This window comes from Gobio gobio, assembly GCF_949357685.1.
Source record: "Gobio gobio genome assembly, chromosome: 24".
Classification (NCBI taxonomy): Eukaryota; Metazoa; Chordata; class Actinopteri; order Cypriniformes; family Gobionidae; genus Gobio; species Gobio gobio.
The window spans coordinates 34,757,821-34,781,333 of NC_137120.1; the positions used below are offsets into that span (position 1 = coordinate 34,757,821).

General features: G+C 40.0%; 1 protein-coding gene across 4 annotated transcripts in view; it reads left to right on the top strand.

Moving 5' to 3' along the window:
• nfia (nuclear factor I/A) overlaps positions 1 to 23,513 on the top strand; it is a 183,825-nt gene that overhangs the window by 112,009 nt on the left and 48,303 nt on the right. For all 4 annotated transcript variants that reach the window (XM_079808021.1, XM_079808023.1, XM_079808024.1 and 1 more), the window contains exons 3-4: positions 15,318 to 15,383; positions 23,365 to 23,439. In XM_079808021.1, the coding sequence (XP_079664147.1) occupies positions 15,318 to 15,383; positions 23,365 to 23,439 (141 nt within the window). The remainder of the gene's footprint in view (positions 1 to 15,317; positions 15,384 to 23,364; positions 23,440 to 23,513) is intronic.

Below are 23,513 nucleotides of genomic sequence, written 5' to 3' on the forward strand. Positions count from 1 at the left end.
AATCCAGGGAGGGAGGCAAAAAGAGCAGTGTGCAGCGTGCGTTGCCCAGAAATCCTAGCTGCACTACTGCAAATTCCGTCTCAATTTCCCCCAGCAGAGATCGATACGTTGGTCGATGGGCTGGGCTGACATTGTCCACAGCTCAACAAGCATAACCAGCCAATACACACACGTCTGTAGATCTGCAAGTTCATTCAGTCACTATGACATTTACAATCCAATTACTGTTGCTTCTGTAATATTACTAGATATTTTTAGGCATAGAATGTTTTTTAAAAGGATGAATATTAGTTTTAGGTTCATGCAAACCACTTACATTCAGTAAAGTTTTTTATAAAAAATATATATTTTTAAATAAATGAAAATATAATTGAAGTATTATTACATATATTTTAAATAATAATACTTATTATATATATATATATATATATATATATATATATATATATATATATATATATATATATATATATATATATATATATATATATTTTTTTTTTTTTTTTTTTTTTTAATAAACCAATTATTGTTGCTACTGTAATATTACTAGATGTTTGTAGGCTTGGGACTTTTTTAAAGGTATGAATATTAGCTTTAATGCTAATTTGTAATGTTTGGATAGACAACCTCATCTAGTTTCCTGATTTATTATAGGCTATTTATCTTATAAAATCACACACTCTCTAACATCAAAACTGGTAAAACAAGAAACTTCTCTCAGTTCCAAATTACATTAATGTTTTTCCATTAAAACAACAGCAAAAAAGACTTTGTCACACAGAGCTTTGTAAGTGCATTTATTCTGCAGCCACAATCGCAAATATAGTCGAGATCCATGTTTGGATTTATTACAGTTCATCACCGAGAAGGTTCGATCACAGATTTAGTCGCAGCAAACTGCGCAAGCTGCTCGTGACAGAACACAGACCGACTGAATGACTCTTTCATTTAAGCAGAAAATCTCAAATTGAGATCATTGAACTCTAGCTTACTTGTTTTGTCTGTGTTTTCGGTGTTATCCGATCATTTGTGCTTCTTACGCAGTGTAGAGAGATCGCGTGTTTGTCAGATTGCAAATATAAAGTAAAACACCGGACAGAAAATGTATCCTTTTAACAGAGAAGGGCGATTTCAAATCTTGACATCTTGCAACCGCAAGAATGAAAGCACGTAGAGTACAGTCTTTAATATTTCTGACAAGAACAAAGAGGGATTTTGGCAGTTTACTACATTTTAGTCCTGTCTTTTTTCCTCAAAGATATTGTTGATATAGTCATAGATATTGATTAATGACGTTGGTGTCGTCTTGCCCTCGTCTAGTCTTAGTCATGGAAAAACAATTCCGTCAACGAACATTTTTCATCATAGATTTCATTAATGAAATGAACACTAGTGGGCATGGCAGGATCTGAGCTATTGGGAAGTGTGTGTGGTCGGGGCAGAGCTCCAGACGGGCTCGTGGGCAACACATACAGTAACCTGAGAGACGGCAGTCCCTAACGGCCCCATCGATCTCTCCACACCACCCGTACCATACGCTCCTCTCGCTTTTCCCCTTAGCTAACTACCTGTAGCATTGTTTTTTTACTGAAAAAAAAACATTTAGTTGAAAGTGGCTTTTATATTGGTATTTCATTCAACCAAAAAAAGACTGTTTTTACTTTCCAGTTTAATATTGTGTTTTACTGTTTCATTTGACGTAACACATGGAAACCAAATTGCAAACATCTCAACATGATCGTGCTAGCACTATAAAGGCTTGACTCAGTATGTAACAGAGCCTTCTGAAAGGAGACATGCCAGGACTCCCCTCTCTCCCTCTCTCCTCGACCCAGGGGGTTGCAACAATACAAGAAGCCCATTGTGTGGCTCATAGTAACCTTTCTCTGGTAACATTTTCTAGTTATCAATGACTGAGACGTAGAGGGAGGGGGGAGGCGGTCTCCACTCTCCTGCTATGAGTCGGCACTTTGTGTGTATGTGAGACTGACATTGGCTCCCCATGCTGGCATTCTTCATCAGATCAGAGCGACCCTGCGAGGCAGCGTGCCGCAGAGGGTCACAGTACAAAAGTGACATGGAGAAAGCATGAAGGTATTAGGGATGGGCTATGATGGTCGACTAGTTGGTTGCAGGATCAGATCATCAGATGTGTGTGTGTGTGTGTGTTTGGATTTAAATAGGCAAATGCTTTAGAGTCAATGATTGGATCATTATTGCAGTGATTATTATGTTTCTAGTATGTTATATGTTTGGCAACAGTTCTTCCAACCCTAATTGATAGAGTGTTTAGCTTTACATTTCTTAAACAACCATGTAGGAAGACACATCATGGTCATATTCCAGGATGACAATGTCATAATTCATCAGGCTCAAATTATGAAAGAATGGTTGGGAGAAAGCTTGAAGAATCATTTTCACACATGAATTGGTACCTCTGAGTCCATTCATTGAAAGTCTTTGGGATGTGCTGGAGGAGACTTTACAGAGTACTGGACTCTACAAGATCTGGACCACAAATCGATGCACCTCTTGATGGAAATAAATGTGATGTTATTTGCATCATGAGATGCATCGATTTTTGGTCAAGTTCTGCCTATTTAAATCCAAACAGCGACTTTTTTTGGCTGGGCAGTATATATAGTATACAGATTAAAGGGTTAGTTTACCCAAAAAAGAAAATTCTGTCATTAATTACTTACCCTCATGTCGCGCGACACACGTAAGACCTCCGTTCATCTTCAGAACACAAATTAAGATATTTTAGTTGAAATCCAATGGCTCAGAAAGGCCTCCATTGGCACAATGCACTTTACACTCTCAAGACCGTTACAAAGTCCGTCTCACTACAGTGGTTCTACAATAATTTTATGAATCTACGAGAATAGTTTTTGTGCGCAAAAAAAACCTAAATAACAACTTATATAGTGGTGACCGATTTCAAAACACTGCATCATGAAGCTTCGAAGCGTTATGAATCAGCGAGTCGAATCATGATTCGGATCACGTGTCAAACTGCTGAAATCACGTGACTTTGGCGATCCAAACCGCTGAATCGACTCACTGATTCATAACGCTTCGAAGCTTCATGATGCAGTGTTTTGAAATCGGTCATCACTATATAAGTCATTATTTAGGGTTTTTTGCGCACAAAAACTATTCTCGTCGCCTTTGTAATGACGTCTTTAGTACCTTTTATGCGTCCTGAGAGTGTAAAGTGCATTGTGCCAATGGAGGCCTTTCTGAGCCATCGGATTTCAACTAAAATATCTTCATTTGTGTTCCGAAGGAGGTCTTACGGGTGTCGAACGACATGAGAGTAAGTAATTAATGACAGAATTAAAATTTTTGGGTGAACTAAACCTTTAAGGCCATGTGTCCACCAAAGCATTTAAGCCAGCTGAAAACACTAGGCGCTCAGCTGAAAAGGCCTTACTGTGAGCGCTTGCGAGCGATTTGGTAGCGCAGTGTTTTTTTCAGTTGAAACTCATTGCTTGCTATGATACGAAATGTCCACAGAAGTGTTACTAGTATCTCCTCACTAGTATCTCATAGTTTGTTTCGGTATTGTTTCTATATAAAAATGTCGATACAATGTAAAGTATTTGCTCTGGCTCTTGTTTTAAATTATTTTGTTCCGTTATTATGCTTGTTGTTGTCACCTGTTGACGTTACACAAGTAGAATGTGGCGGTTGGTCAGTGTTGTATTTGTCCTGTCCCTCCTCCACTGTGAATGGATGGCTGGGTGAAAAGGGTGAAATGATTTTACTCAAAGTTGAATATCCTTCAACTTTCGACGACCGGTAAAAAACGATGAGTGTGAAAAAGACGATTACGCTCATGCCGTTGAAAAAACGCTTTGGTGGACACACAGCCTATTGCGTCCCATCTTGTGCTTTTTTGTGTGTTCCATCAGTACTATTGTGTTTTAACCTAAAAATAGTCCAACTTTTAAAATCATGCTGAGATTCTTACTATATGTTCTTTTCCGTTGCACTTGGTGTAGCTGTTTTTTAACTCACGAGCATGTTTTATGTAAATTGTCCCCAAGAAACTCATTCAATCAGGTTCAGATGACCCTGAAATCAGCGTAATTATGCAGGGCTTCCAGTTAAGAGTAAATTTTGACAGGTTCAGGGCTTCAGAAGTATGTCATTTGCATCTGTGGCTTTTCGATCAGAGCACATAACCACATGTATGTTCATACAGTTTCCAAACAAGTTCAGAAGTGGAGAGTTGATGAAAAAGGAAAAGAAAGGATAAAACAAAAAGCGGCAGCAGTAATGCTATCCATTACAGCGCTATAATTATGGTAAGTGAGGCAGAACTGAATCAATATGGCAATTCATCAATTGCATTCCCAAACTATTTCGGTCTGGCTTATGTCATGCCGCTGCTGATGGCGTCCTTCACTGGCGCAATATCTCGGCCGCACGTCAAGGTTCCTCTCGTCCTAATCCACTTTCCCGAGACGTCCATTATTCCACAGTGCTCTCCTGTAATGTTAATCATGCTTTCGTTAATTGATCCACCGTCGCTGCTGGAATTGCCGTGGGTGAGTGATTCCTTGAGCATCTTAACAGAACAACAGGCATTATAAATGAGACTCGGGCCTCCAGGTCTGGGCAGAGGTCCATGCACACACATGCATACACCGCTGCAGTACATCAGCCGCTTACATTGTTGTAAAACAGGCTGTAATATGAAACGTTATATAGCTTGTATTGCGATTTCTGTCTTATGGCAGTCAAGCAAACATTTACTGTCCAGAGGTGCCTTGTAATGTGAACTGTGGAAAAATTCCTCCTTTATGCAGAGCGTTTTTCATCCTGCATTGCCTTCAAAAGCAGTCTAGTATTGTAGAGTGCTTTATTTGTATTTATTTTTTTTTAAAACTGGGGCAGCAAAATTAAAGCCTTTTAAACTCACCAATTTATTTGTATTATAAAAGAATTGTTCCAACGATGACCAAATTGTACATTTTCAATAAACAATAAAAAATTGTCCATATATCCAGACATAATTAGCATGCAAATGTTTCAAAAAAAATTGCGTAGATTGTATGTTAAAAAGCACAATATGACATTTTTGACCTTGTATTCGTTCAGTTTCACTGTTGGCAGAACAATGAAATGCAACTTTAGGCATTGTCTCTCTGATTATGTCTTTTATTTCTTTCAATTTTTCCCATGTCATATTTTGTTCGCCATTAAAAATGGCAAACTGTAGATTTGGCCGACGTGGTTGATAAATCCTGAGTAGGCTATTGTTCGGCAAAGGGTGGCATGGGGGGATGGCAGGCGCTCAAATAAAGAGAGGGCACTTTTAAAATGGTTGCCAGAGCTTTTAAGATGGCTGCCAGGGTGTGAAGTATTAAGAGGAGTGAGGGTGTATTAGAGATAAATGGTAACATCTGCATCTCTGAGTTATTAATGAATCTCCCAAAACTAATGGTTATATGCGCCTGCGTGTGTGGGGTCGGACTTTTGTCTTTTTCCCTCCTTTTTTTCAAATCAGGACGTTGTTGAACTTGGCAGTAAACTTCTTGGCAATGGCGTTTTCTGTGTCATCCAACAATAGGAGCAGCTAACGTGATTCTCTCAGTATTGCTGTGCCTGGCAGGACGATTTAGCAGCTATAGTTGGGATAAGCTTGTGCGGCAGAGGGAAAAAAAGGACGATGAAGAGCGCCAACGAGTTGCTTTTAAATGGGGATTTTGGCACGTTTTCCCTTCCTTTTGTTTTACGTGCACGATTGCATTTTTAATTATTAGAACTATTGTGTTTGAATAGCCTGAAGAACAGTTGCGGCAAACAGACAATGAGTTTCTCACCTGACGGGCCCGATTGTTTCGTTTTGTGCTCCTGTTGAGAAGTGACTGTCTTAAAATGGTGGCAGACTGATCGGCACAAAATGGAGGCGGAGGGGAGGAGCGACGGTGTGGGAGCTGAGCGTGATGGCATTATATTTCCACACGTAGGGTGAAAAATGAAATTCAACATCCTACGCGAAATTGTCAGTTCTCATTCGCCTGTCTGTCTTGATGAGAGTTGGACGCGCTAACGGTTTCTTGTCCTTCAGCCACGATTTGAGATGATCATTTTGTTTGTCGACGGCAACACATATCTGTTTTTCACGCCCTCCCTATTCTTCTACCGATTTCACTGTTAGTTTAAGGGCCTGGAAGGGTTGAAATGACAACCTAGAGCTTTGGCTGGCATCTCCATGAATGCGTCGGGTGTACGCCAGGGACTTGGACCGAGTCGCCGTTCACAACTGAGCATTTGTCCAAAGGCTTTTACTTCCCCAGCCTCTCGAAACGATTGCTTTTGAATTCTAATTCATGGCACAATTGTGCAGCATAAATAAAAATGACTCTGCTTCGCATGTCTAGACAATATAGAGCTTGTGTCAAGGCTTTAAATGTAGTGCCTTGTTTTTGGGATGTGGGGAGATTGTTTATGCAACACTTAGTGTATGTGAATTATGGACACGATGATTTACATGAAATTTGGAAAGTGCACAAGAACATTGTAGCACCAGAAGTATTGACCGGCTACATTTTGAAATTAGTTTTTATCATTTTTATTCATCGGGTGAATTAAATCAAATCAATATCAAATGAAAAATCAATGAGGAATGTATTTCTTGGGAAATTACATAATTTGCCTTTATTTTATGTAGGCTGGTTGAGTTTTAGTTCAACGTCTAGAAATATGACATGATGAAAAAACAATTAAAGTATGCGATTAATTGCGATTATATATGTATGGGTTAATTATTTTTTTTATGACGGACTCTTGTGAATGTTTAGATTTTTGTTTTGTTTGTTTTGATGTGTGTAGTGGTGGGTGGCCACTTTTTCTAGCGGCCAGGCTTCCAGGGGGGTTTCCCTCAGCGAGAAGCGGCTGGAGAGAAGTGCATCGCAGGGGAAGTTGCAGGCTGGGTAGTGCATCCCTGGTGGCGTACGCTTCAGCCTTGGCAAGTGTCTTCCAGTCTGTTCCAAACATGGGCTTTGGCCAGCCACTCTCCAAGGAAGAGAGCAAGCAAATAGGGAGAGAGAGAGAGGAAGACAACCAAAGAGAGGGAGTAAAAAAAAGTTGGCTGCCAAATTGAATCACCCCATCTTTTTTTCTCTCCAAACGTCCTACTGCCAAGATCATGGAGACTTTCTATTTTCACTCATTCTGAGGGAGAAGGGAAGAGGGGGGTTTGCGATGAGGCTTCTCTGCCCACAGCGTTATAGTTGGTATCGGTGGCCAGCCAAGCACACCCTCCTGTGCCATGAACGGTGCAAATGTCGCCCGCCATTTATTGATGCACTGTGGATTTACTTAGGGTTGTGTTTATGGTGGAAGTTGACAGTTTGTGGCCCAATAAATACAAGAAAATCTGTATTATAATAGTCGAGGCACCCATTCTGTGGCTTTGATGCCATCAATATGCTAGTCCTGAAAGAATTAAACATTTAGCATTTAGTCTTTTTCTTCCGGACCAACAATAGAACAAAATATTGATGACTTATCTTGCACTATGCAAATTTTGTCCAGTCAAGTTCTCTCTATAATGAGAATGTCCGCTCCCTCTAAATTATTAATACAACCTGCCTACAATTAGCAAAAGCAAGTAGCAAAGCATTGTTTGTCGTTGCTTTTCACCTTGACACAAGCTGTCAAGTGCTGTTTTGTTGGATAATAATGTAAAAAAATGGCTATTTTTGAAAACACTTCCCTCAAACCATTTAATGGTATCATTAATTGTCTTCATTTAATTTAATATGGGGTCTTTCTATAGTAGAATTGAGCTTTTTGTGGCTCTGGAAATCTGTTTGTGTAAATCATTTGTATTGGGAATTGTTTGTGTAGTCTTGGGGAGCTATACTCCCTGTCTGAGTAATGACTATAGCGAGAATTGACACCTCCATGTCAGTTGGAGATGGACTACCTGGCTACAGACGGTAGTTGTTGTAGAGACAGGTGTGTCCACGATCCTGACAGCAGTGAACACTCTGCATGTATGTCGCACGTCTCCTTGCCGTCTGCAGCTGGAGGCTGTCAGCTGGACTCTTGGAGAGCGATGAATTACGGCATGCACGTACGTACACACATGGACTCCCGTGTCACAAAAGGAGGGTCTCACGGTACTCACTGAGATTAGATCTCTGGCAAATGACAATCAAACTGACAACACTTTTTTTCCGATTCAGTACCGTGTCCTCAGACACAACTCCACTTCGGCAGGAAATCAGGCCTGACAGAGGTCAAACACAGGCATTCTTCTTTCCTTACAGTGCGTGTAGGCTCAGAAACAGGGATAACAATGCCAATGCCACCTATTGTGTTGTTCTCCTGGACCCCAGGGGCCACATGGTGAGCCCGGTTCATTTATTTTAGACTATATTTGTTGAAAGATCTCCACTGTCAAAACAAGGACAAACTCTTCTACCTGTGCCACCGTGTGTGTTCCACTAGACCAAGCAAGAGGCGCTCTGAAGACAAAGACAGGATGTAACTTGCGGAAGTAGGCATCGCAACAAAATGGCTTTTTGTTTGAAGTACTTTCCAAAGGTCTCATTTTTGCCTAATCACTGCATTCTGGTATTTTAAATCAAGTCTCACTGTTGAAGTCTAATGTATTTCAGTTTAGTTTTTGTTGTTTTCTTGTTTGGTGTTGCGGATATTCCCCTCTCCTCATACTCCCTTTGAGGAATCCGTGCTCACACAGACACTTGACCCACTCGCGATCTTTCTATTTCTCCACATCAGGGCTACAGGAGGTCGCGGTACACATTAGATCCCTGACAGCTTCGACTTCTCTCTCACAGCCCCGCTATTTAGAGAGGGAGAGAGTGAAAGAGTACTGCAGAGAGTAAATTGAAAGTGGCCCCAGGGCTGTATATTTCACCATATCCCAGGGGAATTCTGGGATTTTGATTCTCTCTCTCTCTCCCTTCCTGGGAAAAGGCCAAGAACTTTTTCTCCTCCTCCTCCTCCTCCTCCTCCTCCTCCACCTCGGCTTGCCTTTCCTGCCTTTCCCTAGAAACTGTAGTTCATATCAGGGGAGTCGAGAAGCACAGTGCTAAGGAAGAAAGAAATGGTTTGCCTACAGGCCAGGGGAATACGTCTTTTCCCATAAAGGAGCTGCTAGAATTGAGGATTGTCCACTTTTTCGACCAGCCAGAGAAAGAGAGGGATGGAGAGACTAAGGTTATGTTCCAGTGCCCTGTGTAGTCTAGGAAGCATATATGTTTGGTCCGAAGGGCACCACAGACTGCATAGAAAACAGGTGTACTTCGATATATCACATGAAGGGAAGAGGGAAATTTACCCACTAGTCATTGCGCACCAACTTGATACTACACAAACTTTGGCTAAAATAACTGCAGAGCATAAGAATGGCATATGATTCATCTTTTGGTTATACACATTTTTCCAGAAGTAAAAAAGTGCATGACGGATTATATTAATTCATCAACTATCTTATTTTTTTAGCTTAGAAACTTGATAAAGTTTATCGATTTGACAAAAGTTTAACCAAATAAAGGTGCAGTGTGTAAATTATAGCGACATCTAGCGGTGAGGTTGTGAATTGCAACCGCCCACCGCTCACCCCTCCCTTTCGAAGCACATAGAGAAGCTACGGTGGCCGACACAGGACGAAGAGTAGCTAGCGCTCTGTAGAGCAGTTTGTCCATTTAGGGCTACTGTAGAAACACGGCGGCGCAAAATGGCGACTTCACTGTCTCGCGGTCTATGTAGATAGAAATGGCTAATTTTAAGGTAACAAAAACATAACGGTACATTATGTAAGGTCTTTATAAGCCACTGCAAACATAGTTTATAGCATTTCTGTCAATAGAACCTCATAAATAATACACACTGCACCTTTAAATATTACTCAGTATATATGTGTGTGCTGTGTATTTTTATGTTTTTCTACAGCACACTCACTATTTAAACGGTGTGCACTCATGAACTCTCCAAATTGGTTTACATTTGAGTTAGGATGTTACCCTTTGTAAAGTTTTTTAACCGCTATTGACTTTTCTATGCTAGATTTTTATTACACACTGTCTCCTGCATTAGCTAATAATGATATCTTGTTCCCAATGCCCCCGCCAGTCCAGGGGGAACAAGGGTTCGAATAAGCCTGGAATGTCCCGCTTTTGTGTCTTGGTAACGGTAGCTTGGCAATCCAGACAGCTTGTCTTACACCATTAGCACAAGAGCTGATTTACAAGTTCAAGTAAGGAAACGTAGCATTCCTTTATTGATAGCTTTTGTTATAGCCTGGTTTAGCTTTATATTTGCAGGGGGGAATTGCTCAAGTCACACTGACAAAAGAATAATTGAGACTCGGGAAGTTTTATTGCTTTTTGCCGGGTTGGTTTACTGTACCACAATGATCCAATAATGTCATCGCTGGGCGACCACAGAGTGGTTTCTTCTCATTTTTACACACCCTGCTCTGGTGTGTGTGCTTGACTGAAGCACATCAAAGCTGCTAGGGCTCCCTACTTTGGTCCTTGTCCTTAAAAGCGCATTCTGTATTTCTCAAAAGTTACAGAAGAACGAAAGAAAACACACACCAGTATTACTATTCAAAATCCAGACAGGATCTGTAAACACGGCCTGTAACACTATCTCCTCCCGTCTCGCTTCCCGGTCCTCTGAAAACAGCAGTGTAAACAAGCGACGCTCCACGAGAGAAGAAAAACAGCGCAGGCCTCAGCAACGGCCTGATCTATAGAGGAGAAGCAGAAGGGTCCTGTCTAAACACTGCCTCTTATTAAATACGGTGTGACGTAAAAGCGCAGGGGGAAAGGTCAGGGTTACTCAAACACCACACACGGGCAGCGGCCTGACGGAAACAAACGGCTCTCTCCACTTCCCTGTGCAGAAGAATGATAACCAGTCCTGATATGAAATGGTGTTGAAGTGTGTACATACTGTATATAGACCACCATTCAAAAAATTTGGGGTTAGTAAGATTTGTTTTTAACCTTTATTCATCAAGGATGCATTACATTTATCATAGTGACGGTAAATACATTTTAAATGCCTTAAAATATTAAGCAGCACAACCTTTTTCAACATACAATAATAAGAAATGTTTCTTGGGCAGCAAATCAGTGAATGGTTTCTGAAGGATCATGTGACATTAAATACTAGAGTATTGATGCTGAAAATACAGCTTTGCATCACAGAAATAAATTACATTTTTAAATATATTAAAACAGAAAACAGTTTGTAATAATATTTCACAATATTACTGTTTTTACTTAATTTTTTGATCAAATAATTGCATCTTTGGTGCATTGAGACATCTTTCAAAAAAATAAAAAAATAAATCTTAACCCCAAACTTTTCTCTTTTGGCATAAATGTCTTTAAAATTTAGTTAAGTTTAAGTCCATTTTAAGTGAATTGACGATAAAATTATGTTGTTTTGACGGAAAAGTATGTTGAACGTTTAAACAAATATTCAAACATTGTAAAATTTGACATTATTAGAAAACAATGAATTATTAGAGATTGTGTAATATTGCATATTCCACTCTCTTGCCTTTCCTCCCTTTTTTCTCATGTCACTCACAATTTCAGGTTTCATCATGTTCTCCATCTGTGACTCATTACAGTTCCCAGAAATTATTTCATATTTTTTTCCCCCTCAAGTAATTTTTATGTAATGTGCATCATGGCCCAAATATGCTGCTCTCCAAAAAAAAATATTGCAGCAATCGTTCTCTAAAGCAAGTTCCTTCTGAGTTCCTCTGATAGTCCGGATAGTCTCGAGTGTGACCATGCAGGAATTCGGCACCCACCATCTCATAATGTCTGCGGCGGCCCAAAAGAAAAAAAAATCTGGGGGATGATACTTGTGGAAACAATGCTCCAATCCCTGGAGCTTCACCTTCCATTGATACTCCAGAAAGGCCCGTTTGTATTTCTAAATTAAGTTTCTGCCTCCTTTTATGGGCCTTCGTGTTCCTGAGCCCACTGTGTAAAGGGCCTTTTGAAAGCGGGGTTTTAACACACAATTGGATTACAGCAAAGCACTTGGTGAGAAAGCGGCGGGTTGGGACGAGCGGACCTGCGAGAAGTACAGATGGTTTAGCGCATGCATAATGAAACAGACCAGGCTGTGTGTGTGTGTGTGTGAGTGTATGAACGCCCCAATCCACCCCTACCCCCCCTCCCCTAAAGCCCTCAGCCTGGCCTGGGAGAGGAAGAGTCGGAGGCAGGCCAGGGGGTATAATGCTCCTACCCAACCAGCCTGCTGCCGCAAGCCGGTCCTAATGATCTAATTAGGGAATCACCTCGCCAACTAATTCAGCCACGTTCCTATCGGTTCGACGCCGTGAAGCAACCTGTGCCCGTCTCAATTAGCCCAGGCTTGTTATCGAATACTAAACAATGTCTTTTTACGTTTTTGATCGAGGCGGAATAACTCGTTGACTGAGTCACTCCAGGTTGCTTCCCCTATCAGTTCGACACTGTGAAGTAGCCTGAGCCCGTCTCAATTAGCCCAGGCTTGTTATCGGACGCCAAACGCCATCTTTTTTCCTCAGCGTCCCTTTTCGATTGTTCAATAATGAATTCTGTTGTCGTATCGAGGCAGAATAACACGTTGACTGAGTCACTCCAGGTTGCTTTTCTTCTCCCACACCCGAGCGCCGTTCCCATCTTTTTGATGGTGTGAGAACAAAATTAGAGATAGGCAGGAACCATCCCTCCTCTGTCTTTCAGTCGGCGGCCCATAGAGTGGCTTGTTATGCTCTTGTATAGAGGATTTAGGCCTGGTGAATGGGCCTGTTTGTGCACGGTATTTAGTTGTTTGTTGTTTAGTGTCTTTTTTTGTTGTTTATTCCAAGCGGGAGGGGTTTTTTTGTGTCACCCCTCGCTCTCTGAGGGCCCTCGACAGGGGGTAAATGCAGATGTGACACACAGAGTCTGGGTCTCACGCCTCATTTGCATATTTAATTAGCAATGGGCGCTGTGTGAGAGAGCACTTGGTCCACGGAGGGCAACTGGGAGAGTGTGTGAAAGTCCCCGCACACTCTCACCCACCCGGCACCCGGTTTTCCCGGCCCCCTTCGTTGTGCTTTCACATATCTCTGGGCTGTTGCTGGGGCGGGGGGGGTGTTGCTGCGTGTTTTTTTGTTTTTTGTTTCGGCCCACTCTTCAGATTGCCTTTGTTTTAAACTGTTGATGCAGACGGCAACGCTGAGCTGAATGCAAACAAGGCCCTAAATTGTTTACTTTGTCTAGGAGCAGATGAAGGGGCTGGCCAAACTTTTTTTTTTGTGGTGGTGGTGGTGGTGAGGATCTGGGTTTTGCTTTTTGTACACTTATTTTTGCGCAATTTAGCCTTTTAGTTACATTTGTGCTCCAAAGTGATTTTCGGAAGTGATGGTGCGTGATTCATTGTTAACCGAAATTTGTACGCTACTCGATTTTTGTGTATAATTTAGCCTTTTAGTAGTGATGTTTTAATGTATACATGTGCCAAAAATCACGATTCAGATTTGCCGGCCATTTTGTTTTGTTTGGTCACTAGCACAACATAGGTAATATTTCTCCCAGCATGACTATTTTATCTCCAGTGTAAAATCAATACTCACCCCAGCATCTAAACCATCTTAAAGGGTGTTTTTTTGCCGTTTTTGGCTGTCATAGAAGAGTTAAAGTGAACGGGGTGAATCTTTGCGAAAGTTTTCTAGGCATGAAGCATTGCTATCGCAGCTAATGGCACCGTTAAAGAGCACTTCTTGGGAGAAATCGGAGCCCATCAAATTTATAGGGCCTTTTTTATGCAGTACACCCAGGTCTGAAGGCTTTCTCTCTCTAGACTTATTTCCATAAGTGCCTCGGCTGCAAATAGCACACTCAGTGTGAATTCACAGCCCAGGCCCCACTGTCGGTCTGACCTACCGAGCCGCGTGCCAAAAGGACATTGGCTAGAGTACAGTCAGACCTTTTTTTCCCCGATAACTTCCCTTTGTGTCTGAATGCTAATAAATGTTACAGTTACGTCTGTCAATTGATATATCATATTGAATGTCTTAATATTTTATCAGTTCCAATCAAGTTTTCAATTTTAAATCACTTTAATTTGATATATTCAAATTGATATATTGAATATTCATATATTTTTATGTTGCAATGAATCGCATTTATTAACATGTTAACACAGTCGTTGAACGCCTGTGTAGTTGTCCATCGGTCTATCGTGCCAGCAGTCAGCGCTATTGAACCGGAAACACGGTGGCCTCCGCATAAACACATTTGCGTTGGGTTTCACCTGCATGTCCAGTGTGCGTTTGGCAGACAGACTGCGCGGTCAGCACAGCCATCGGTGATTCCTTGGTACTCTGGACTAGACGTTTACACTCTAAACCCTAATATGTTGGCAAAACAAAAACAAAAAATGTTTTTTAAGTTAAGACATTTCAAGTTTAAGTAAGCAGAACTTTTAGATTTTTATTTTGTAATCTTACATTTTAATTTCTCTGAACTTGAAATATTTCAATAAGCTAATTCCTACATTTAACTTAAAAATATCATGTAATCTAAAATGTTTTATAGTGGAAACTTGACTAGCTTTAACTAGCTAATTCAATAAATGCCACCTTGCTAATTGCTTACACAATGTCTTGGTAGCATTAGCATAGCATAGCACTTGCTGAATGAGGACAACAGTACAAAACATAAAATATATCTGTTCTCAAACGAAGCTCATGCTCCACTCGTCACTGTGATGGTAACCCTACAAATTTTTTTTACAGAAACTCTTCTAAACGAATAACATTAAACATTACTAAATCTCCCATTTAACGTTAATCTCGCACAAAAATATTAATTAAAATATTAAATATTAAATATTAAAATATTAAAATAATAATTTTGGCATTTACTGTCCCTTTTGAGTGTCAAGGCAAAGCATGCTGGGAAATAGAAATCCCAGCCCAGTTTCGGTTAAATTCATTTTCATCTAAATGAAAAGAAACAAGTTCATAAAACTCAAAACAATGAAACAATTCAGGATTACTTAAAATGTGTCCGTTTTGAGAACGCACAAGAAAAAGAAAGTTCTAAATACTCATCAAAGTTCATTTGATTAACCTAATTTGTTTAATTTGAGTTGGCGCTACTAATTACTTTGAGCGTTCGGGTTTACAGTGTATCTAAGTCTTCAGAAACACAGATTTCAAGAGACTGTCAAGTGCATGATCTCAATGTGCTCATGGAACAAAAGTCTCACTTTCTGACTTTCTCTTTCTCTCTCTCTCTCTCTCTTTGTGTGTCTCTCTACAGAAACAGGGCAGTCTGAAAGTCCGAACCAGCCCAGTGAAGGCGACATCAAGGACCAGCCAGAAAACGGTGAGTGTATCTGCTCACATTTCCCAACATATCCAGAAATGTACATATCGCCAGGTTATCGGAAACATGGCCTAACTTAATACACATTCCTGATCAGTGGATATTATTCTGAGAAAGAGCACTCTTCGTAATTCTTAATCAAATTGAAATGACTTGCTCCACCTCTTAAAATGTCTCTGATGACATCGCCAAGGCCATGCGTGCTATTGGATAATGTAAACAGAGAGCAATTCAGCCATTATTTAAGCTACCTTGCATTCACGCCTGGCTCCATTCTGGTATGTAACAAGCACTTTTTTCTATCCAATCGATTCCTGGTTGATAAAATCAAGCCCCGCCCCTTTTCCCTCATTGAATATCCTGTTTTACTCATAGTTCTGATCCAGATGATCTATAGTGGGAACTAGTTTGCAAACGTATTGCATGCCTCCTAGACTCGCTCTCTCCTCTGAGTAGATCAGCGCGAGTCTGTGAAAGCCCGAGGTGGGTGATTACTCTTAAGAGGATTGTGTTCGCGTAAACTTGAGCGAAAAGTGGCGTCTTTCCAGTGCAGACGGAGAATTGTTTTAAACGGCCTCTTTTAAAACAAACACAGAGCAGCAATTCCGCTGATTTTGTGTGTGTTTACAAATTATTAGCGGACAATGAAAAAGTCTGTGTCGACTGATTTACAGTTTGAGAAAACATAAACACGATGATTGAATGGAAACAGTTGCCTGTTTGCTTGAGTTTAAACAGAGAATGATGTTGAAAAGTCCCGCTGTATCCTCCCACAACCCCCCCTGTATCTCCTATGTGTGTGTCCCATAACACCGTATTATAAGGCATATTTTCCTCCTAACTTAAAGATTATCGCCGATATGCGCCATGAAGCTTGAGCTATTATTTCCACGCCCTTGTGTGTGACACCAACATCGCCCTGTTTACTCAGATTAGAGGATACAGACAGATGAGCGTGTTCATCTCTCTCATCCTGCATGTAGCTGATATTATCTTTTCATCTCTCTCTCTCGTCGTTGAACTGAAGATCACCCCGTTGTGCCGATATAGGCTGCACATAATCACTCCGCTAATGTCTTTTCTTCTTTTTTTTTCATATTTTCTCTCCTGTACAAACTCGTTCCATCTGGTTTCTGTATCTGTCATCCGTGATCTTCGGATTATTTCCAGTTTTGATCCGAAGCAGTATAGGCCAGTCCCAATCCAGAATTCCTCTCATCCTATACAAAACTGGTCTCAGATCAGCAGCTTGACCAGCTGGATCTAAAAACAAAGTATCCAAACTGTAGTAAAATACTTTTTCCATAGGGATAGTTCACCAAAAATCATCATCGTCAACATTTACTCACACGCATGGTTTTCCAAACAAAATTAATAAATTTTTATATTTATATTAGTGCTGTCAAATCGATTAATCACGATTAATCACATCCAAATTGCATCCACTGAAAATTTGATTTTCCATTTTTCTGTAGCTCTCACACAGCGCTATCATATTGCTTCAGAAGCCAAAATGTTTATAGAATATAATAATTTTATATATATTTAAAATATTTTTTTAAGAAAAATATATACACATATACAAAAAATGTATATGTATATAAATTAGTGCTGTCAAATCGATTAATCGTGATTAATCGCATCCAAAATAAAAGTTTGTTTACATAATTTATTATTACTGTGTATAATTATTATGTATATATAAATACACACTCATTCATGTATATATGAAAAATGTGCATGTATATACTGTATATATATTTATATAGTTTAATAATTTATATTTATAAATATCAATATTTTATATATAAATATTAAAAAAATCTATATATGTATGTATCTGCATGTATATAAAAGATATACATGCATGTGTGTGTATTTATATATACATAATAAATACACACCGTAATAATAAATGATTTAAAAAACTTTTATTTTGGATGCGATTAATCACGATTAATCGATTTGACAGCACTAATTTATATACATTATATACATTTTTTGTATATGTGTATATATTTTTCTTTAAAAAAATATATTTTAAATATATATAAAATTATTATATTCTATAAACATTTTGGCTTCTGAAGCAATATGATAGCGCTGTGTGAGAGCTACAGAAGAATGGAAAATCATATTTTCAGTTCCAAAGAAAAAAGACGTTATACGGGTTTGAAACGGCATGAGTAAGTTCTGATGAATTTTAATTTTTCAGTGAACTATCCACTAACTTGCAGTCCCTGTTAAACACAGTCAGACGTAGCCTAAAGCCTTCCAACTTTATCCTGTCACCACCTCTATTTCTCCCTTAATTCTCTCTCCCGCTTGTCCCAGTGCAGGAAAACATGACCGACATTTTTTTCCATGGTTTGTTTTTGCTGGTAAACCTTGACCCTTGTGCTCCATGCTACGTGCACTTTCACAAAGCGGGCTGCTGTCTTTCTGGGACGGGGCAGCCGTTGCACAATCCACAGACTATTAGATAAGGCCAGAGGATATCCTCTCCTTTACAAACCCAGGAGAGAGAGAGAGAGGGGAGGTGAGAAATCCATAACAGAGAGCTCAAGAAAATGGAAAAGAATGTGAGAGAGACACTTGGTTAAGATAAAAACATAAAAAGGTAAAATTGTTTACTGCCTCTCTTAGGGCCTGTTTATGGAGAATTGATAAATGTCAAGCAGTGGATACTTCATCTAAAGTATTTTAGATGAAGTATCCGCATTTTTTAATTGAGGGTCCATAACGTATTTTGCCCTACCTCTAAAAAGAATTACTGTCTCTGATGACATCATCAAGACCGTGTGTGCTATTAGATAATGTAAACACGCATTCACCTCTGGTTTCATTTTGGTACGTAATGCACACGTTTCACTATATAATCAATTCTAGCCACTCATTTTTGATTTCTTAATACACATTCCTGAACAGTGGCTATTATTCTGAGAGAGAAAAAACCTCGTAATTCTTAATCAAAAATAACATCAAGTCACCTTTATTTCTATAGCACTTTATATACAATACAGATTGTTTCAAAGCAGCTTTACAATGATAAACAGGAAAAAAAATAATGCAAACCGAATTCAATTCTGCTGTAAAGCAGCTCTAAAAAGACTACAGTAAACAGTCATTATTCAGGTGAAATTAATTCAGTGTTGATTCAATTCGGTTTAATAACAATTAATAGTAAAGTTCATCAATTATGAAACAAGTTCAATTTAGCTATAAAGCAGCTCTGGAGAAAACAGTGATGTCGTCATCCAGCTCAGGATGTGAAACGTGTCTTTGATGACATCAAGGCCATGCGTGCTATTAGGTCATGTAAACATATAGCAATTTAGACATCGTTTTAGCTAACTCGCATTCACATCTGGCTCCATTTTGATCACTCTTCACTATCCAATCAAATCCCGACTGATAAAATCAAGCCCTGCCTCTTTTTCTTAACGAATATCCTGTTTTACTCATTCTTGATTTCTTAATCACATTCCTGATCAGTGCAGGTTATTCTAACAAAAAGCACTCTTCATAATTATTCAAAATTATATAAGCTCCGCCTCTTTCTCAGTGACTTTCCGTCACTGATGACATCACCAAGGCCATGCGTTCAATTAAGCCGCGTTTCGACCGCAGGAACCAGGGTCTAAATGAAGTTCCGGGTAAATATTTCCCCCTCCAAACGGCCCTGCTCGTGAGGTAGTACTTTTTCAAAGTTCTGGGCGCTGAACATGCTGATTGGTTGAGCTCACGCAGCATTTTATTTCAACCGGCATTTTTAAAAGTCTTGCGAGGTTCGTTCTGCGTTCAGTAAATATCAGTCTCGCTCTTTCTGTCCGATGGCGCGCGTTGTCTCAGCAATCGCACGGTCAATGTCCGTAATAGCTGATAACATACGTTGTCTTATTTTAAATCTAGCTTTCAGAATACGCTTTAGTATCAGTGCTCGTCTCTTTTCCGCCGTTTTGTTAATTACATATTTAGTAAACCACATAGCTTGCAAAAGCAGCGCTGCTTGCATCTCCTCCATACTTGTTATTGTTGCAGACAGTATCGCACAAAAATTATTCCTGTCCGTCGCTGACTGGGAGGAACAGTCGCGCGCAGTCCCACGTCTCTGGACTAATTTGCCTAATTTTCACGGTACTTTAGACCGCGGTGGAAACGCAGACAGTAGCAGGTCTGGGGGAAAAAAGTTCCTGTAAAAAAAAGTTCCTGGTACTAATTGTTCCGGGTCATTTCGGTGGAAACGGGGCTTTAGATAATGTAAGCAAATAGCAATTTAGTAATTGTTTTAACTAACTCGCGTTCACATCTGGCTCCATTCTGATACGTAATGAGCACTTTCACTATCCAATCAAATCCCGACTGATAAAATCAAGCCCTGCCCCTTTTTCATAATGAATATCCTGTTTTACTCATTCTTGATTTCCTAATCACATTCCTGATCAGTGCAGGTTATTCTGAGAGAAAAAACAAATAAATAAGCCCCGCCTCTTTCTCAATGAATCCATCACTTATGACATCAACAAGGCCATGCGTTCAGTTAGATAATGTAAGCAAATAGCATTTTACTAACTGTTTTAACTAACTTGCGTTCAAGTCTGGCAAGTATGTCTTCACTGCCCTTTTTTCTCAGTAAAATGGTTTGCGAAACGAATAGTTCATTAAAAGTTTGTGGGATAGTGACCAAATCCCTGTTTTTTTTTCAATTACTCAGATACAGTATAGGTTTGCTTCTCCTGCGGCCCAGTGTAGCTCCACTCGGCGCTCTTGTTGCTGCGCTGGAGGCTTGTTGAGGTCTCTGTGCTGCTGTGAAAGGCGAGCCCTGGCCCCTCCCTACATGTGTGTGCGCGGCACTAAAGTGGACACAGCTGGGAGTGATTATCCATGTTGAGATATAGAAGCCCTGCCCCTTCCCTCGCCCCTGCCTCCCTATATGAGGCACTCATGGAAATGCCCTCAGTGAACTCCGGGTGCATATGCCTCCTATACTGGAATTCTAGTGACGAAGGCTCCTTCGTTCGTTCACTCTCTCCCTCCTTAGCTACATTGCGTCATTTCCAAGTAATGGTGCGCCTCACTTCTGCTCTGTATTATTGTTGTTTCACAGTATGTACAGCTGTGTGGAAACTTTGACTTTTTGCCTTTCTCGCTCTCGACCCTGTAGCCCACTGTCCTCGGCGCTTTGTCGTTTTGTAATCTACCTTGACTTCCTGCCACATGTCCTCTAACATATGTCTCCTCTCCTTCTGATACCTCCCTGAACAAACTCTATCTCACTTCTTCTCAATCTCAGGGGCATCTGTGCAGGAATGCTCTCCGGGTCTGCAGTCTTTTAGCTCATGTCAGCACTTTCTCTTGCAATGAGCCGTAGATATTACCCCTCCCTCTCTCCCTCTCTCTCCTTCTCTCTCTCTCTTTCTGTTTTTATTATTTATTATTCCGCCCGTCCACATGCTATACGTCTCCTCATCCAGCCAGTCAAGACTAAACTCATTTCTATTGTTGGTTTTATAGCTCGCCAGCCACCGAGCAGCAGAGGAAGTTGTTTAATAGCGAACATCACTTCCACTCAAGTTTCGTCTTGTCACCCCCCTCTATACGGGAGGAAGAATCTCTAGATGTCTCGTATATAAAACTTTTAAGATTCTTATGTTTTGCATTTATTTACATAATGTGACTCAGCATAGAGTTTGATCCTTTGCAGATTTCCGGAATATATGATACAAGTCACATTTGTTTATCATCTAAAATGCGCTGCGACTTATATTCTAAAACTATTAATAACATCAAGCGAGCGAAATATGCATTTGTGCTGAACAAGAGAGGTATGTTAGGCCAAGTTTACTAGTATGACGCATTTCCCACTTTACTTTAATACCACTATTATTTCTGTATACATTTTTTCATTCCTGTTCTGTTGTGGAGTGAGGGGAACTAAAATCTTTATTTCTGTCAACAATTTTGACTTGCAATCAGTGTTGCCACAGTTACTTTGAAAAAGTAATCTGATTACTGATTACTAATAACTCCTTTAAAAAGTAACTTAGTTACTTTACAGATTACTTGATTTTAAAAGTAACTAAGTTAGATTACAAGTTACTTTATTAGTTACATTCATCAGTTGCGGACAACACCTCTGCAGCCTCAACATAAAAATGACAACCGTGACAAGTGCATTTTTAACAGTAACGTCAACAATGTATCTCCTGAAATTGTATCTCCAAAAAAAATCTTACGACTAATTGTATAAAATCTAAACATGTTAATGAAAAGGTACAAATTACTTTGTGTTCTTATTAAATACATTTATGAAAAACAATTTATATTTAATTTTTAATTTATATTTATATATGAATGTAAATAATTATATGGGCCTACAAGATTACAAGATTTATAGTTTATTGTAAACATAATGTGCAGCTCTGTAAAGGGACAACAAGTATATGATAGATACGTGAGAACAAGATATTTGTTAAGAATCTTTAAGGACACAAAACTATGAAAATATATGAAACGCTTCAAAACAGAGCGGCAACAAAGCGCTTATGCGCATCTCGGGTGCAGAATGATGCGCTTAAAGCAACATGGAATCAGAGGGCGCAGTGCAGCACGAGTGCACATTCAAAAGTTCACGGCTTAAAGAGAAGATGAGCGTTGAACTTGAGCGACGCGCAGTTTGAATGCTGAACGGAGAATGATTGACAGCTAGCTTACAGCGGAGGAAAGACATTCAGCTATGGAATGGCTTTAGATGACTTTGTACTTGCAAATTATAATATATTAATAATGATTGCTGAAGGATCATGTGACAATATATATTTCTGATGATTATTTAATCTGAGCAAGTGACTGCCTGTCTTGAGTTTTGTCGACAGACGGAGGCGGCACGAAATTTGACGGAGCGGCCACCTCGTAATTCTCTATGCAGGAAAAACCCTGCGTGAGACTCAAAAAGAAAGCAAAAATATATATTTTTTACTAAGGAAAAGGACAAATAGTAACTCACAGTGACTTGGATAAATTACTTTAATCTGATTACTGGTTTGGAAATAGTAACACGTTCGATTACTCGTTACTGGAAAAAAGTAGTCAGGTTAGAGTAATGCGTTACTAAGTAACGCGTTACTGGCATCACTGCTTGCAATCTAGTTACTTCTAATCTAGTGCAAACTGTATCTAGATCATTGTAAGCTTGTATCTAACTTGATGAGTAACCTTGCCATATCAGCAGTTTTTGACACAATATGTGAGAGCAGGTCATTATGGAATAGAGTCCACACTGACTGCATGTTTTCGATTCTGTGGTGTTGAATGGTAGGAAATATAGGGTCGTCTGGTTGTCTGTGGTTGAATCTGAGGATGATATGGGTTCCTCCAGAAGAGCAGCAGCCCGCAGGATGTGTGGCAGGTCTTGGCTCAGCCGTAGTCAGCACAATGAACACAGTAATTGTGGTCTGTCTGCTGAAAGAAGCAACCAACTTCTGTCTGCTGCACAAAGAATGTGTTTGACTGAGATACCACCACATATCATACGTAAACACATATAAGATCATATAATCGTGATTTCTTAGGCATCCTATGCATCTGCTTGTTTATGTGTGTGTGCTGCACCGGACCTCTGCCCCACTGTACTCCAGAGACTCATGGGACCAAATCCAGATGTGCTCTACCCTCTGTGTCACTCTAAATACTCCCTATTCCCTTCCCCACTGGGACTGTGTGTGTGTGTGTGTGTGTGTGTGTGTGTGTGTGTGTGTGTGTGTGTGTGTGTGTGTGTGTGTGTGTGTGTGTGTGTGTGTGTGTGTGTGTGTGTGTGTGTGTGTGTGTGTGTGTGTGTGTGTGTGTGTGTGTGTGTGTGTGTGTGTGTGTGTGTGTGTGTGTGTGTGTGTGTGTGTGTTGTTGCAATAAGGTTGTCTTTCCTGTATTTTGTCATGTTCATTCCGATAACAGTTTTCCCCTCCTCTTTCATTTTGTCTCCTAGGGCACCTCGGCTTCCAGGACAGTTTCGTCACATCAGGTGTCTTCACCGTCTCTGAGCTCGTGCGAGTCTCACAGAGTAAGATCTTCACAACACCCTGTCTTATTTTTCAGTTAAAATATCTGAAAGTCTTTAAAGCAAGATACATTTAC